Source organism: Bufo bufo, chromosome 4, assembly GCF_905171765.1.
Source record: "Bufo bufo chromosome 4, aBufBuf1.1, whole genome shotgun sequence".
NCBI lineage: Eukaryota > Metazoa > Chordata > Amphibia > Anura > Bufonidae > Bufo > Bufo bufo.
The window spans coordinates 47083637-47099876 of NC_053392.1; the positions used below are offsets into that span (position 1 = coordinate 47083637).

Sequence of the window (16240 nt, forward strand, 5' to 3'; positions counted from 1 at the left end):
GTTCTAATACTGTACAGAGAAGGAGCCCCGTACAGTACTAGGTACCAAGTGGTACCTTGGAACCGAACCTGAGTTTGGGAAATGTTTTTTTACAGTACATATACATTTATGAAGTTATTGCGCGAAGTCTCCCGAGACTTTGCGAAGTAATAACTTGGGCTCATCGGAGCCAATACATTCTAATACTGTACGGAGAACGACGTTTTATGTGAATCGACTTCGGATGTTTCATTCGCTCATCCCTAACTATTAGTAATCCATGTCTATAGCTCATCCCTACTTATAATATTTATTACCCATTATGGTTTTCAAATTTGTCTGTAAAAAATAGTGACTGTCCGTGATTTTGGGATAAGTTGTCCAGAAAAAAGAAAAATTCTGGTTGGGGAACTAAGGGTATTCTTACTAGGTATGTGTGGGGCACTATTTCCCTGTGGTAGTGGGGGGCACAGAGGGCACTGGGCAGTTACAGGCTGACTGTGAGGGCCCCCATTATGTAGTGGGCGCCATTTCTCACACACTGGATATACTGCGCCATCAGCCTCTGCATGTAGTAATACTGCAAGGAATGCTGGGGCTTGTAGTCCAACACCAGCCTCCTCTAGCGTCTGAGGCCCCACAATTCCCAGCATGCCTCTGCTGCCCGCTGAGACACAAGGAGCACTCGGCGGTGTCTAAATCTCCCGCGCGCTGCAAGGATAGATTCTATTGCACAGTACCGGGATAGCTCCGCCCACATTTCCAAAGATATGTTCCGTCACATTGCCACAAAACCAATCACCTTCTAGCGCGATGCGTTACCGCGGCAACAGGTCTATCCTAATTGGTTGGCATTCGCTCCAATCAGAGTTGTCAGTCCGCTGTGGAGCTGAGCAGCTATTGGTCGGGAATGACAGGTGAAGGCGGGGCTAGCGAGAGATGAACCGCTGGCGGGTATATAAAGGACTTGTGTGGGGCTGCAGAGGCAGAGCATCACTTATCGTACGCCGCGGACATGGACTTCCTGAGGTCTCTAGGACACCCGGAGGAGATCTACAACCTGGTCAGGTTCAGGCTGGGCGGCAGTCAGGCTGTGATGTCTAAGGAGGACCGGGTAAGAGCACCGGTCTATAGGCTGTCAGCAGTGTCTGATCTCTGTCCTAGAGGTTGTCGGCAGTGTCCTACGTCTGATCTCTGTCCTAGAGGTTGTCGGCAGTGTCTGATCTCTGTCCTAGAGGTTGTCGGCAGTGTCTGATCTCTGTCCTAGAGGTTGTCGGCAGTGTCTGATCTCTGTCCTAGAGGTTGTCGGCAGTGTCTGATCTCTGTCCTAGAGGTTGTCGGCAGTGTCTGATCTCTGTCCTAGAGGTTGTCGGCAGTGTCTGATTTCTGCCCTAGAGGTTGTCGGCAGTGTCTGATTTCTGCCCTAGAGGTTGTCGGCAGTGTCTGATTTCTGCCCTAGAGGTTGTCGGCAGTGTCCTACGTCTGATCTCTGTCCTAGAGGTTGTCGGCAGTGTCCTACGTCTGATCTCTGTCCTAGAGGTTGTCGGCAGTGTCTGATCTCTGTCCTAGAGGTTGTCGGCAGTGTCTGATCTCTGTCCTAGAGGTTGTCGGCAGTGTCTGATCTCTGTCCTAGAGGTTGTCGGCAGTGTCTGATCTCTGTCCTAGAGGTTGTCGGCAGTGTCTGATCTCTGCCCTAGAGGTTGTCGGCAGTGTCTGATCTCTGCCCTAGAGGTTGTCGGCAGTGTATACAGTGATCTGGACACTAAGTTTCTGCTGCTTATTACAGGCTATAATATATTGTACTGTATGCCCCTCATAGCGATAATCACAGCGTCTGGGATGGTGGGTTGCAGACCTTAAAGTGTGTGTGTATATAATATATATTTTTTATTTTTTTGTAATGTATAGAAGCAGTGATACTGACCATTTTTGTTTATATGCTTTAATTACTGAAATTGTAAATTTCTATTAGAAAAATGGCTCTAAGGCTCCATTCACACGTCCGCAAAATGTGTCCGCATCCTTTCCGCAATTTTGCGGAAAGGGTGCAGACCCATTCATTCTCTATGGGGACGGAATGTGCTGTCCGCATCCACATTTGCGGATCCGCACTTCCGCATCCGTGCTTCCGTTTCCGCAAAAAAATAGAACATGTCCTATTCTTGTCCGCAATTGCGTACAAGAACAGGCATATTCTATTATGTCGGCAATGTGCGGTACGCAAAATGCGGAACACACATTGCCGCTTTCCGTGTTTTGCGGATCCGTGTCTCCGTGTATCCGCAAAATACATTGCGGACGTGTGAATGGAGCCTAAAGGGGCACTTTTTAAGCCTTAGCAAGGCTCCTGTCTTCTGCTTACATAAGGTTACTGTCACCCTAGCGGCAGTCTTCTCCGGCAGGGGAACAGCCTGCTGGATCCGTGCTACCGCTAGTCTGAAAGTAACCTAAGGGTCCATTCACACGTCCGTGTGTGTTTTACTGATCCGTGGATCCGCAAAACACCGGCAATGTGTGTTTTGCATTTTGCGGACCGCACATTGCCGGCACTTAATAGAAAATGCCTATTCTTGTCCGCAATTGCGGACAAGAATAGGAAATGTTCTATATTATAATTTTTTAACAGAATTGTGGACCCGGAAACTGTATGTCCACAATTTATTTAGCGGATACGGGATTGCGGACATGTGAATGGACCATGTCAGCGTTAGCAAGTCTCCACAGATATGGAAACAGAAGACAGAGGAGCATTGAGGCAAAAAATGTGCCACTTTAGAGCTATTTTTCTAATAGAAATGTACAATTTCAGTAATTAAAGTATATTACAAAAATGGTCAGTATCGCTGCCCTTACACATTACAAAAAAAGAATGACCGTTACACTTTAACCCCTTGAACCTTGAGGGTTTTTGTTTTACTCCCCACCTTCCCATAGTCGTTTTTTTTCATTCACATAGTCTTGAGGGCTTATTTTTTTGCGGGAAAAGTTGTACTTTCTAATGGCACCATTTATGGTTGCATACCATGTAGTAGGAAGCGGAAATAAAATTACAAATGGGGTAGAATTGGGGGGGGGGGGGGGAACGCAATTCTGATAAAGGTTATTTAGTATTTATTTTTTTTTATTTATTTTTTTACACTATGTGGTAAAATTGACCTGTGTTCTTTATTCTCCAGTTCAGTACGGTTACAGCAATACCACACTTGTATAAATTTCTTTGAGTTTTTCATATTGGGGGGGGGGGGGGGGGGGGAGACTAACCTTTTGTGGGGGGGGGGAAATAAATAGAGATAATTTTACCTTTTTTATTTATGAAAAAATCCCAAATTTACCAAAAATGTGGACACATTCGCAATTTTCTAAATTTCAATTTCTCTGCTTTTAAAACAAAGGGATACCTCATAAAATATTTATTACTTAACATTCCACATATGTCTACTTTTATGTTGGCATCATTTTTGTTATTTATTTATTTTTTCTATTTTTTAGGACGTTAGAAGGCTTAGAGGTTTAGAAGCAAATTTTTAAGAAAATTTCGAAAACCCACTTTTTAAGGAATATTTTAGGTCTGAAGTCACTGAGGCTTACATAGTAGAAAGCCCCCATAAATGACCCCATTGTAGAAACTACATCCCTCAAGTTACTCAAAACTGATTTTACAAACTTTAACTTTTTAGGTGTTCAACAAGAATTAAAGGAAAATGGAGATGAAATTTCATTTTTTTTTTTAACACTTCAAGGGTTAACAGCCAAACAAAACTAAATATTTATTACCTTGATTCTGCGGTTTACAGAAACACCCCACATGTGGTCGTAAACTGATGCTAAGGGCAAACAGCAGGGTGCAGAAGAAAAGGAACGCCATATGGTTTTTGCTGGAATGTTTTTTTGTTTTGTTTTTAGATGCCATGTCACATTTGAAGCCCCCCTGATGCACCCTTACAGTATAAACTCCCAAAAAGTGACCCACATCTTGGAAACTAGGGGATTTGGTACCATTTTTGGGTACATATGATTATTTTTTGTTTATCGGACTGGGTGGATCATGTAATATATTTATAGAGCCGGTTGTCACGGACGTGGCGATAATGTGTGTTTATTTCTGTCCCACTCTGGGACTTCAACTTTTGAGGGTCTCATCCCCGCTGCAATGCTTTACAATTCATCTGTATTGTAATGCATTGCCTGTTAGTGTATAACTTAGTGTCATATACTAACATGGTTTTCCGGGCACTCGTAGAAGATAGGTCCAGATGCTGTGCAAGGCATTGGGCAGCCTCTGCACGGCATCAGGCTGCCGTATCACGCATCGGGTCCCCGCCACAGCAGCTCGGGGACTTGATGTACTCCTTCACCCGCAGCAAACCACTACTATGTCGCGGTCAGCGCTGACCGCGGCATAGAAGGGGGTTGATCCACTGGCATCGCTGCAAAAAGCAATGCCGGCAGATACAGCAGGGGCCCGGCTACCAGGGACTGCCGGACCCCTGCAGACATGGGCCTAGTCTTAAAACCCAGTGTCATGCATTACTGGAGTGGGGACGTCCTCTACCAGACCCCACTTTACAGTACGGCCATGACATGTGCCCGGTTTGAGACTATCCGGAAATGCCTGCATTTGGAGGCCTATGTACCTGGAAGGGAGGTTGCGGTTAATGAGTCTCTCGTTGCTTTCAAGGGGAGACTAATTTTCCGCCAGTATGTTCCCTCTAAGCGGGCGAGGTATAGCGTGAAGCTGTACAAACTTTGTGAGAGTACCTAAGGGTACACTTAGTTTCGTGTGTACGAGGGGCGAGATTCCCGTATTGAACCCCCAGAATGTCCCCCCCACTCTGGGTGTTAGCAGGAAGCTTGTGTGGGACCTTATGCACCCTCTGCTAGATAAGGGTTACCACCTGTACGTGGAAAACTTTTATACTAGTATCCCCTTGTTCCAGTCCCTCGCCGCCAGATCCACGTCTGCTTGTGGGACTGTGCGGAAAAATCAATGCGGCCTCCCTACCCTCCCCCCTACAGGTGCCTATCCCCAGGTGTGAGACCCGTGCCCTTACCAGTGGAAACCTGTTGCTGGTCAGATATAAGGACAAGAGGGATATCCTTGTATTGTCCACAATTCACAGTAACGGCATCACCCCTTTCCCTGTGTGAGGTACCGCTTCAACGGTCCTCAAGCCCGATTGTATCGTCGACTACAATCAGTGTAAGGGAGGAGTTGATCTTTGTGATCAAGCCATATAACACCATGCGCAAAAACCTGGGCCTGCCCCGGAGCGCTGGCAACACAGAACTGGAGGAATTTCCCTATGAGGCAGTCCTCAAGGCCCTGATCTTTTCTGACCGGGGAAGAGCAGGCCGGAGTACCTCGGGAACTGGAGGCGCCCGGATCGTCCCTGGCCAACACTTTCAAGGTGTGGTCCCCCATACTGGAAAGAAGGGACTGTCCCAAAAAAGGTGCAGAGTGTGTCACAGGAGGGGGATACAGAAGGACACCACCACTCAGTGTGACACGTGCCCTGATCATCCAGGCCTCTGCATTCACTGTTGCTTCAGGAAGTACCACACTTCCATGGAGTACTAAATTTATAATCCCCTTCCCCCATTTTAAATTCCATTTAGCCACTGACAATCGGGGGGGGAAAAACGATGGTTCTCAGACTTGAGACACTAAAACAAACCAAATTTTTTATTTTATTTTGTAAAACTAAAATAAATTTTTAAAAAAAGTAGATATATTAGGTATCGCCGTGTCCGTAAGAATCTGCTCTATAAAACTACCCCATGACCTAACCCCTCAGATGAACATGGTTAAAAAAATTAAATAAAAACTGTGGCAAAATGGCTATTTTGGCAAATTTTACATTTGAATCCATTTTTTCTAGTAACAAAGCAAGGGTTAACAGCCAAACAAAACGTAATATTTACCCTGATTCTGCAGTTTACAGAAACACCCCATATATCGTCGTAAACTGCTGTATGACCAAACTGCAGGGCACAGAAGGAAAGGAACGCCGTATGGTTTCTAGAAGGCAGATTTATTTTTTTCTGATCCTTTTTTTTTTTTTTGCACAATGTCCCATTTGAAGAACCCCTGATATAACCCTAGAGTAGAAACTCTATAAAAGTGACCCCATCTAAGAAACTATACCCCTCAAGGTATTCAGAACTGATTTTACAAACTTTATTAACCCTTTAGGTGTTCCTCAACAGTTTATGGCAAATGGAGATGAAATTTCAGAATTTCTATTTTTGGAAACCTTGCCTCATAAAAATATAGAGCAACCAAAAATCATATGTACCCTAAAAAATTGTCTCAACAAAACTACCACCTTATCATATCGTTTCTGAAATGAGGTCACTTTTATGGAGTTTCTACTGTAGGGGTGCATCAGGGGGGCTTCAAATGGGACATGGTGTAAATAAACCAGTCCAGCAAAATCTGCCTTCCAAAAACCACACGGCGCACCTTTCCCTCTATGGCTACGCCCTACCGTGTGCCCGTACAGTAGTTTACGGCCACATATGGGGTGTTAGTGTTGAGTTTTGTTTGGCTGTTAACCCTTGCTTTGTTACTGGAAAAAATGGATTAAAATGGAAAATTTGCCAAAAATTGAAATTCTGAAATTTTATCTCCCTTTGCCATTAACTCTTGTGGAACACCTAAAGGGTTAGCTATGTTTGTAAAATAAGTTTTGAATAACTTAAGGGGTGTAGTTTCTAAAATGGGGTAATTTTTGGGTGGTTTCTATTATGTAAGCCTCACAAAGTGACTTCAGACCTGGACTGGTTCTTAACCCCTTAAGGACTCAGCCCTATTTCACCTTAAGGACTTTTTTTTTCAAATCTGATCAGTGTCCCTTTGTGCTGATAACTTTAAAACGCTTTGACTTATCCAGGCCATTCTGAGATTTGTTTTTTCGTCACATATTGTATTTCATGACACTGGTAAAATGAAGTAAAAAAAAAAAACATTTTTATTTATAAAAAAATACCAAATTTACCCAGAATTTGTAAAAAATTGCAAATTTCCAAGTTTCAATTTCTCTACTTCTATAATACATAGTAATACCTTCAAAAATTATTACTTTACATTCCCCATATGTCTACTTCATGTTTTTATCATTTTGGGAATGATATTTTATTTTTTGGGGATGTTACAAGGCTTAGAAGTTTAGAAGCAAATCTTGATATTTTTCAGAAATATTCAAAAACCCAATTTTTAGGGACCAGTTCAGCTCTGAAGTCACTTTGCGAGGCTTACGTAATAGAAACCACCCAAAAATGACCCCATTCTATAAACTACACCCCTCAAGGTATTCAAAACTGATTTTACAAACTTTGTTAACCCTTTAGGCGTTCCACAATAATTAATGGAAAATAGAGATACAATTTCAAAATTTCACTTTTTTGGCAGATTTTCCAATTTAATTTTTTTTCCAGTTACAAAGCAAGGGTTAACAGCCAAACCAAACTCCATATTTATGGCCCTGATTCTGTAGCTTACAGAAACACCCCATATGTGGTCGTAAACCGCTGTACGGGCACACGGCAGGGAGCAGAAGGAAAGGAATGCCATACGTTTTGTTTTTGTTTTTTACACCATGTCTCATTTGAAGCCCCCCTGATGCACCCCTAGAGTAGAAACTCCAAAAAAGTGACCCCATTTTAGAAACTACGGGATATGGTGGCAGTTTTGTTTGTACTAGTTTAGGGTACATATGATTTTTGGTTGCTCTATATTACACTTTCCATTTCATCCACCATGATGGCCCACAATGCGATTGACCCTTGAACTCTGTAGGGGCAGGAACACATAGAGTTTAAATTCCCCCCACCCCTCCACCTCCTCAGTGCTTTCCTGCCCCTACAGGGGCCAACATGTGGAGAGGGCCCTCCTTCCAGGATGGTAGTATCGTTATTCTTTTACAGGAATCTCCTGCTGTCCTTCCGCAGCATGGGCTAAGGCTGGACAGCATGGAGCAACAAGGACTCTCGGCTCATGCTGAGGCCTGCGGTCCTTCCTTACCTTCAGACCTCCTTCCTTCTTCCGGGAAGCAGTCTGGGGTGCCGGCTTCATGAGGTGTCTCGCGCGCTGCGCTTGGCGTCCTCCTTCACTGCAGCATGTGACCGGCTGGGGGAGTAGGTGCGGCGAATGGAGCGCTTTAGGAGGCGGGCCGTGCGGCGCACATACCTTTCAGGAGGCTGGTGCGGCGCAGGCACACGCCGTCAGCCGGGGTGCTGCTTGATGACGTCAGACGCCGGGGTAGGATTCAAAAGGATCGTGGTTTCAGTCAGCCCTTGCTTGCAAGCACCACGATGTCTGAAGCGCCTACTCCCCGCCAGGAAGGCTCTGATCCTTCAGTACCGTGAGTTCCCTCCGGGAAGGGGGGGTTGTATTTCAATTTTTTTTCATATTTGAATACTAATTGCGGTATATCTGGTTGCTTCCTCACTTCCAGGGCAGCAAAGAGTCCAAAACTAAAGTTAAACTCTTAAAATGCAGTGCGTGCTCTAAAAGGCTCCCTGAAAATTACAAAAAAAGGTTGTGCAGACCCTGCACAGCAGAAATATGGAAAGAAGAGCAACCAGATATTCTTTCTGAAATGAAAACCTTCATTGTGGATGAGATCAAATCCTCTCTGGCCACTATGTCAGCTCCCGCTAGTAACCCCAACCCTCCCAAGAAACGCAAACTATCCGTTATCTCCTCATCTGACGCAGAGGATATAGAAGAAGCCTCCGTTACATCTAGACAAATACCTAATGAGGATCCCTTGTCAGAAGGAAAAATTATGGAGGAAGATAAAAAAAATAAAAATAATTCTCCTCAGATGAGATGGAGGAATTACTAAGAGCTGTCAGGTCCACAATGGGAATTGAGGATACCCCTAAGCCCCGTACTGTCCAGGATGAGATGTTTGGGGGTCTTAGATCTAAAACTTCCATTGTCTTTCCCATAAACGAGAACATATGGGAAATGATCATGGAGGAGTGGTCGGATCCAGAGAAGAGGCTAGGGGTCCCCAAAGAGTTTAGGAATAGACTCTGCTTTGACCCAGCGGAATGTAAATTATATAATGAGACCCCTAAGGTTGACCTACAGGTTGCCAAGGTGGTAAAGAAAACCGCTCTACCCTTTGAGGACTCCTCTCAATTGGGTGATCCAATGGATAGAAAAGCGGACGGGCTCCTAAAAAGATCCTGGGAGTCAGCAGTCTTCGGAGTTAAGACAAATATTGCTGCAACTTCCGTAGCCAGGGCTACGTATATATGGCTAGGTGAGCTCGACAAACATCTAAAAAACAAAACTTCCAGAGAAGAGATCAGGGATTCTATCCCTCTCCTTCGATCCGCCACAGCATTCTTAGCAGATGCCTCTGCGGAATCCATCCGTTTTTCAGCCAAGGACACTGCTCTCTAACGCAGCCCGGCGGGCTCTATGGATGAAAGCCTGGTCAGGGGACAAAGCATCCAAAGCCAAACTCTGCTCTATCCCATTCTCAGGGGAATTTGTTTTCGGTCCCACTCTAGACAAAATTCTAGAAGGAGCAGCAGATAAAAAGAGAGGGTTTCCAGAAGACAGGGAAACTAAAAAGAAGCCCTTTCGTCAGTTTCAGCCCCAGCAAAGATCTTACAGGGGTAAAGGAAAAACTGACAGATGGAGCTATCCTAAAGGGGGTAGAGGGAGAGGCTTCACCCTTAATCCCCAAAACAGACAGAATAAACAGCAATGACGCCAGAGTAGGGGGGCGACTGATAGGTGTTTTTTTTTTTATCTTCTTGGGAACGAATCACCTCAAATCCATGGGTTCTAAATGTAGTCTCTCAAGGCTACAAGATAGAATTCACATCAGTCCCCCAAGAAGATTCTGTATCTCGGCCCAGAACAGAACTTCCAAAAATATGGCAGGGCGTCCAAGACCTCATAGATCTAGGTGTAGTTCAAAGGGTCCCAGTACTAGAAGAAAGGAGAGGATTCTATTCCAACCTCTTTCTAGTAAAAAAACAGACCAGTCCCTTCGAACCATAATAAACCTAAAGCCTTTAAACAGATCCATTCTATACAGGAAGTTCAGGATGGAAACCATCCCATCCACAATTCCTCTGATCCAGAAAGGGGCGTTTATGTCGTCAATCGACCTCAAAGACGCATACTACCATATCCCTATTCATCATCTCTCCCAGAAGTACTTAAGATTTGCACTAAAAGGGATGGACGGTTTGATCCACCACTTTCAATATGTCGCCTTTCCTTTCGGCATCTCCTCGGCACCCAGAGTTTTCACAAAAGTCGTGGTAGAGATGGTGGCCTATCTTCGCCGGGAGGGTATAACAATTATCCCATACCTCAACGATTTCCTAATTCTGGGCAGAACAGAAGCAGAAAATCTATCAGCAACTCAAAGATTTTCAGAAATTCTAAGAAGTCTGGGTTGGATCTTAAAACATAAAAAAATCCTCTTATTCCATCCAGAAGAATAAGGTTCCTAGGTGTAGAACTGGACTCAACCTTGTTAAAAACCTTTCTTCCACAGGACAAAACAGCGGCGCTGATGAAGAAAGTCAGAACGTTTCAGAGTTCCCACAGATGCTCCATCAGAAGGGCCATGAGTCTACTAGGAAGTCTAACCGCCTGCATACCTTCGGTCCCCTGGTGCCAAAGCCACACAAGGGTAATCCAAAGTTGGATTCTAAGAGTTTGGGACAGAAAACAGGTAAACCTGGACAAAAGTATATGGATTCCACAGTCCGTAAAGACAGATCTAGATTGGTGGAAAGAAAAGATTACTTGGAGGTCTACAGTGGCGGACCCATCCGGCTGTTCAAGTAATAATGGATGCAAGTCTCGAGGGCTGGGGAGCCAAAATAGGAGACCATCTACTACAGGGTACGTGGCCAGAAGATATAAAAAGATCATCCAATTACAGAGAACTGTACGCTGTCCTTGAGGTAATAACAAGAGAAGACCTATTAAAAGGACAACACTTAAAGATACTGTCCGACAATACCACAACGGTGGCATACTTGCGACACCAAGGAGGCACAAGGTCACGCTTACTGGGTGCAGTGGCAAAGAGAATCTTCTCCTGGGCAGAAGAGAACACATTGTCACTCTTTGCCGTCCACTTAAAAGGATGCGAAAACACAGTGGCAGACTACCTGAGCAGAGAGAAAATAGATCCAGGAAAATGGTCCCTGAACAGGAGAATCTTCCAGAGCAGGGATGGCCAACATGAGGCTCTCCAGCTGTTGTAAAACTACGACTCCCAGCATGCCCAGACTGGTGGGAGTTGTAGTTTTACAACAGCTGGAGAGCCACAGGTTGGCCATCCCTGTTCCAGAGTATATCGGAAAGATGGGGTCAGCCAGAAATAGACTTATTCGCCTCCAGAAGAAATGCTCAGGTAGAGTGCTTTTGCTCCCTAAATCTAGAGGATGGACCGTGGGCAATAGATGCTCTGTCAATACAATGGAGATGGAAACTAGCTTATGCATTTCCCCCAATACCTCTATTGCCTCGAGTTATCCAGAAGCTCCTAGGAGAACCAACCACTCATCCTAATAGCCCCCATATGGCCAAAGAGGAGTTGGTTTTCTACTCTGAAACAGCTGTCGCTGGAATATCTTTGGGAGATTCCCTTTCAGAGAGACAGGAATGTTCAGACTAGCAGCCTGGATCCTGAGAGCGAGACCTTAAAGAGCAAGGGCCTTTCGGATAGTGATTCTCACACTTAGGGCCAGTGGAAAAAAAGTGACATCTTCCATCTACCTAAAGATCTGGAAAAAATACTGCTCCTGGTCAGGGGTTGATCACCTGGACACCTCCTCTCCTCCCATCAATAAGATTCTGGACTTCCTTCCAGGGTGGATTTGATTTAAATCAAAATGATTTAAATCACTAGTCAGTAAGGCTTGATTTAAATCATAGTTTTCTACATAAAGACTAATTCTTGCTGGTATAACTTATAATATGCAAGTAGATGAAGATTTAAACAACTTTTTATATTAGTTTGATTAGGTTGATTCTGCATTCATAGGTTTGTAGAAGTTAGGATTAATGATATTTTTCTCAACTCTGTTCATGTTATAACATTTTTGCTGTGAAGAAGAGGCATGTGGTCTCTGCTGAGTCAAATTCAGTTTTGAGAACTGCAAAAGTAAACCAAGCATCTGTGATAATATCTTGTAGGCAGAGAAACTGCCCAATAATCTTACAAAAACCTCTGGAAGAGCGTGACATTGTGAATGGATTAATGGAATTTTATTTACCAAAAAAATTACACATATAGAAACATAGAATGTGTCGGCAGATAAGAACCATTCAGCCCATCTAGTCTGCCCAATATACTGAGTACTATGGATAGCCCCTGGCCCTATCTTATATGAAGGATGGCCTTATGCCTATCCCATGCATGCTTAAACTCCTTCATTGTATTTGCAGCTACCACTTCTGCAGGAAGGCTATTCCATGCATCCACTAAAGTAATACTTCCTGATATTACTTTTAAACCTTTGCCCCTCTAATTTAAAACTATGTCCTCTTGTAGCAGTTTTTCTTCTTTTAAATATTCTCTCCTCTTTTACCTTGTTGATTCCCTTTATGTATTTAAAAGTTTCTATCATATCCCCTCTGTCTCTTCTTTCTTCCAAGCTATACATATTAAGGTCCTTTAATCTTTCCTGGTAAGTTTTATCCTGCAATCCATGTACCAGTTTAGTAGCTCTTCTCTGAACTCTCTCCAAAGTATCAATATCCTTCTGGAGATATGGTCTCCAGTACTGAGCACAATACTCCAAATGAGGTCTTACTAGTGCTCTGTAGAGCGGCATGAGCACCTGCCTCTGTCTACTGGTAATGCCTCTCCCTATTCACCCAAGCATTCTGCTAGCATCTCCTGCTGCTCTATGACATTGTCTGCCTACCTTTAAGTCTTCTGAAATAATGACCCCTAAATCCCTTTCCTCAGATACTGAGGTTAGGACTGTATCACTGATTTTATATTCTGCTCTTGGGTTTTTACGTCCCAGGTGCATTATCTTGCACTTATCAACATTAAATTTTAGTTGCCAGATTTTTGACCATTCCTCTAGTTTTCCTAAATCCTTTTCCATTTGGTGTATCCCTCCAGGAACATCAACCCTGTTACAAATCTTTGTGTCATCAGCAAAAAGACACACCTTACCATCGAGGCCTTCTGCAATATACACTCACCTAAAGAATTATTAGGAACACCTGTTATATTTCTCATTTGCCTTCAGAACTGCCTTAATTCTACGTGGCATTGATTCAACAAGGTGCTGATGGCATTCTTTAGAAATGTTGGCCCATATTGATAGGATAGCATCTTGCAGTTGATGGAGATTTTAGGGATGCACATCCAAGGCACGAAGCACCCGTTCCACCACATGCCAAAGATGCTCTATTGGGTTGAGATCTGGTGACTGTGGGGGCCATTTTAGTACAGTGAACTCATTGTCATGTTCAAGAAACCAATTTGAAATGATTTGAGCTTTGTGACATGGTGCATTATCCTGCTGGAAGTAGCCATCAGAGGATAGGTACATGGTGGTCATGAAGGGATGGACATGGTCAGAAACAATGCTCAGGTAGCCCGTGGCATTTAAACAATGCCCAATTGGCACTAGGGGGCCTAAAGTGTGCCCAGAAAACATCCCCCACACCATACCACCACCACCAGCCTGCACAGTGGTAACAAGGCATGATGGATACATGTTCTCATTCTGTTTACGCCAAATTCGGACTCTACCATTTGAATGTCTCAACAGAAATCGAGACTCATCAGACCAGGCAACATTTTTCCACTCTTCAACAGTTCAATTTTGGTTAGCTCGTGCAAATTGTAGCCTCTTTTTCCTATTTGTAGTGGAGATGAGTGGTACCCGGTGGGGTCTTCTGCTGTTGTAGCCCATCCGCCTCAAGGTTGTGCGTGTTGTGGCTTCACAAATGCTTTGCTGCATACCTCGGTTGTAACGAGTGGTTATTTCAGTCAACGTTGCTCTTCTATCAGCTTGAATCAGTCGGCCCATTCTCCTCTGACCTCTAGCATCCACAAGGCATTTTCGCCCACAGGACTGCCGCATACTGGATGTTTTTCCCTTTTCACACCATTCTTTGTAAACCCTAAAAATGGTTGTGCGTGAAAATCCCAGTAAGGCTGGGTTCACACGAGCGTGTCCGGATTAGGTCCGGATGCGTCCCGGTGTGTTGCGGCAAACCCGCATGAGTAGGAATGCAATTGCAGTCAGTTTTGACTGCGATTGCGTTCCGATGTTCAGTTTTTATCGCGCGGGTGCAATGTGTTCTGCACGCGCGTGATAAAAAACCGACTGTGGTACCCAGACTCGAACTTCTTCACAGAAGTTCAGGTTTGGGTTAGTTGTAGTGTAGATTGTATTATTTTCCCTTATAACATGGTTATAAGGGAAAATAATAGCATTCTGAATACAGAATGCTTAGTAAAATAGGGCAGAAGGGGTTAAAAAAAAAAACAAATTAACTCACCTTCTCCTCTTGTTCTCAAAGTTCCCGGTATGATGAGTTGTGGGCTAAAGGACCTTTGGTGACGTCAGATCACATGCTCCAATCACATGGTCCATCACCACGTCACCAAAGGTCCTTTAGCCCACAACTCATCATACCGGGAACTTTGAGAACAAGAGGAGAAGGTGAGTTAATTTGTTTGTTTTTTTTAACCCCTTCTGCCCTATTTTACTAAGCATTCTGTATTCAGAATGCTATTATTTTCCCTTATAACCATGTTATAAGGGAAAATAATACAGTGAATAGACTGTCTCCTAGCAACCATGCGTGAAAATCGCACCGCATCCGCACTTGCTTGTGGATGCTTGCGATTTTCACGCAACCCCATTCACTTCTATGGGGCCTGCGTTGCGTGAAAAACGCAGAATATAGAGCATGCTGCGATTTTCACGCAACGCACAAGTGATGCGTGAAAATCATCGCTCATCTGAACAGCCCCATTGAAAAGAATGGGTCCGGATTCAGTGCGGGTGCAATGCATTCGCCTACCGCATTGCACCCGCGCGGAAATCTCGCCCGTGTGAACGCAGCCTAACTGAACAGATTGTGAAATACTCAGACCGGCCCGTCTGGCACCAACAACCATGCCACGCTCAAAATTGCTTAAATCACCTTTCTTTCCCATTCTGACATTCAGTTCGGAGTTCAGGAGATTGTCTTGACCAGGACCACACCCCTAAATGCATTGAAGCAACTGCCATGTGATTGGTTGACTAGATAATTGCATTAATGAGAAATAGAACAGGTGTTCCTAATAATTCTTTAGGTGAGTGTATATTAAACAATATGGGTCCCAGAACAGATCCCTGAGTTACCCCACTGGTAACAAGACCATGGTCTGAATATACTCCATTGACTACAACCTTCTGTCTGTCCCTCAGCGACTGCCTAATCCATTCAACAATATGGGAGTCTACGTACAGCCTTATTCTACATAATTAAAAAACTAATCTTTATTTCATGATGGAATAACCTTTGGATGGTAATATATTTTCCTCAAAGCATTTTATATTTAAAAAATCTGATTAAAATCAAAAAATTATTATTTTTTTTTAATCATTGATTTTTATCCACCCTGCTTCCTTCAGAGTGGCTTGGAATTAGGATTGAGACCTAGTACTCTGAAAGTACAAATATCGGCTCTCAGCTCCTTCTACGACAGCAGCCTAGCCAATCACAGATGGATCAGGAGATTCATTAGAGCAGCAACCAGATTAAGACCCACTCTAAAATCCAGAGCTCCAACTTGGGACTTAAACATCGTCCTAGAAGGCTTAACAAAACCTCCATTCATACCGCTGTCAGATATTTCTTTAAAGCATCTTTCCCTAAAAACTGCTTTCCTGATAGCAATAACCTCAGCCAGATGTATTGGAGAACTTCAGGCCCTTTCTTGCAAGGAACCATATCTCCAAATCAGTGAAAATCACATTCGTCTAACGCTCGACCCAGGTTTTCTCCCTAAAGTAGTCTCGTCCTTCCACCGGGACCAGGAAATTTTTCCTACCCTCTATCACTAGGTCCGAAATTGTAGGGTCAAGTGATAAGATGCATCTATTAGACGTTAGAAATACTGTCATTCAATACCTTGAGTCTACCAAGGCATTTAGGATGGATAATAATCTCCTAATACAATTCTCAGGAAGAAATAAGGGGAAGAAGTTAGCTAAATCCTCCTTAGCTAGATGGATCAGATCCACC

General features: G+C 43.9%; 1 protein-coding gene across 1 annotated transcript in view; it reads left to right on the top strand.

The window, feature by feature from the left end:
• The first annotated feature begins 962 nt into the window (after positions 1 to 962).
• Positions 963 to 16240, top strand: part of LOC120997199 (squalene synthase-like) — an 84477-nt gene continuing 69199 nt past the window's right edge. The window contains exon 1 of the mRNA XM_040427194.1: positions 963 to 1093. Coding sequence (XP_040283128.1) covers positions 995 to 1093 — 99 coding nt within the window. The 5' untranslated portion in view covers positions 963 to 994. The remainder of the gene's footprint in view (positions 1094 to 16240) is intronic.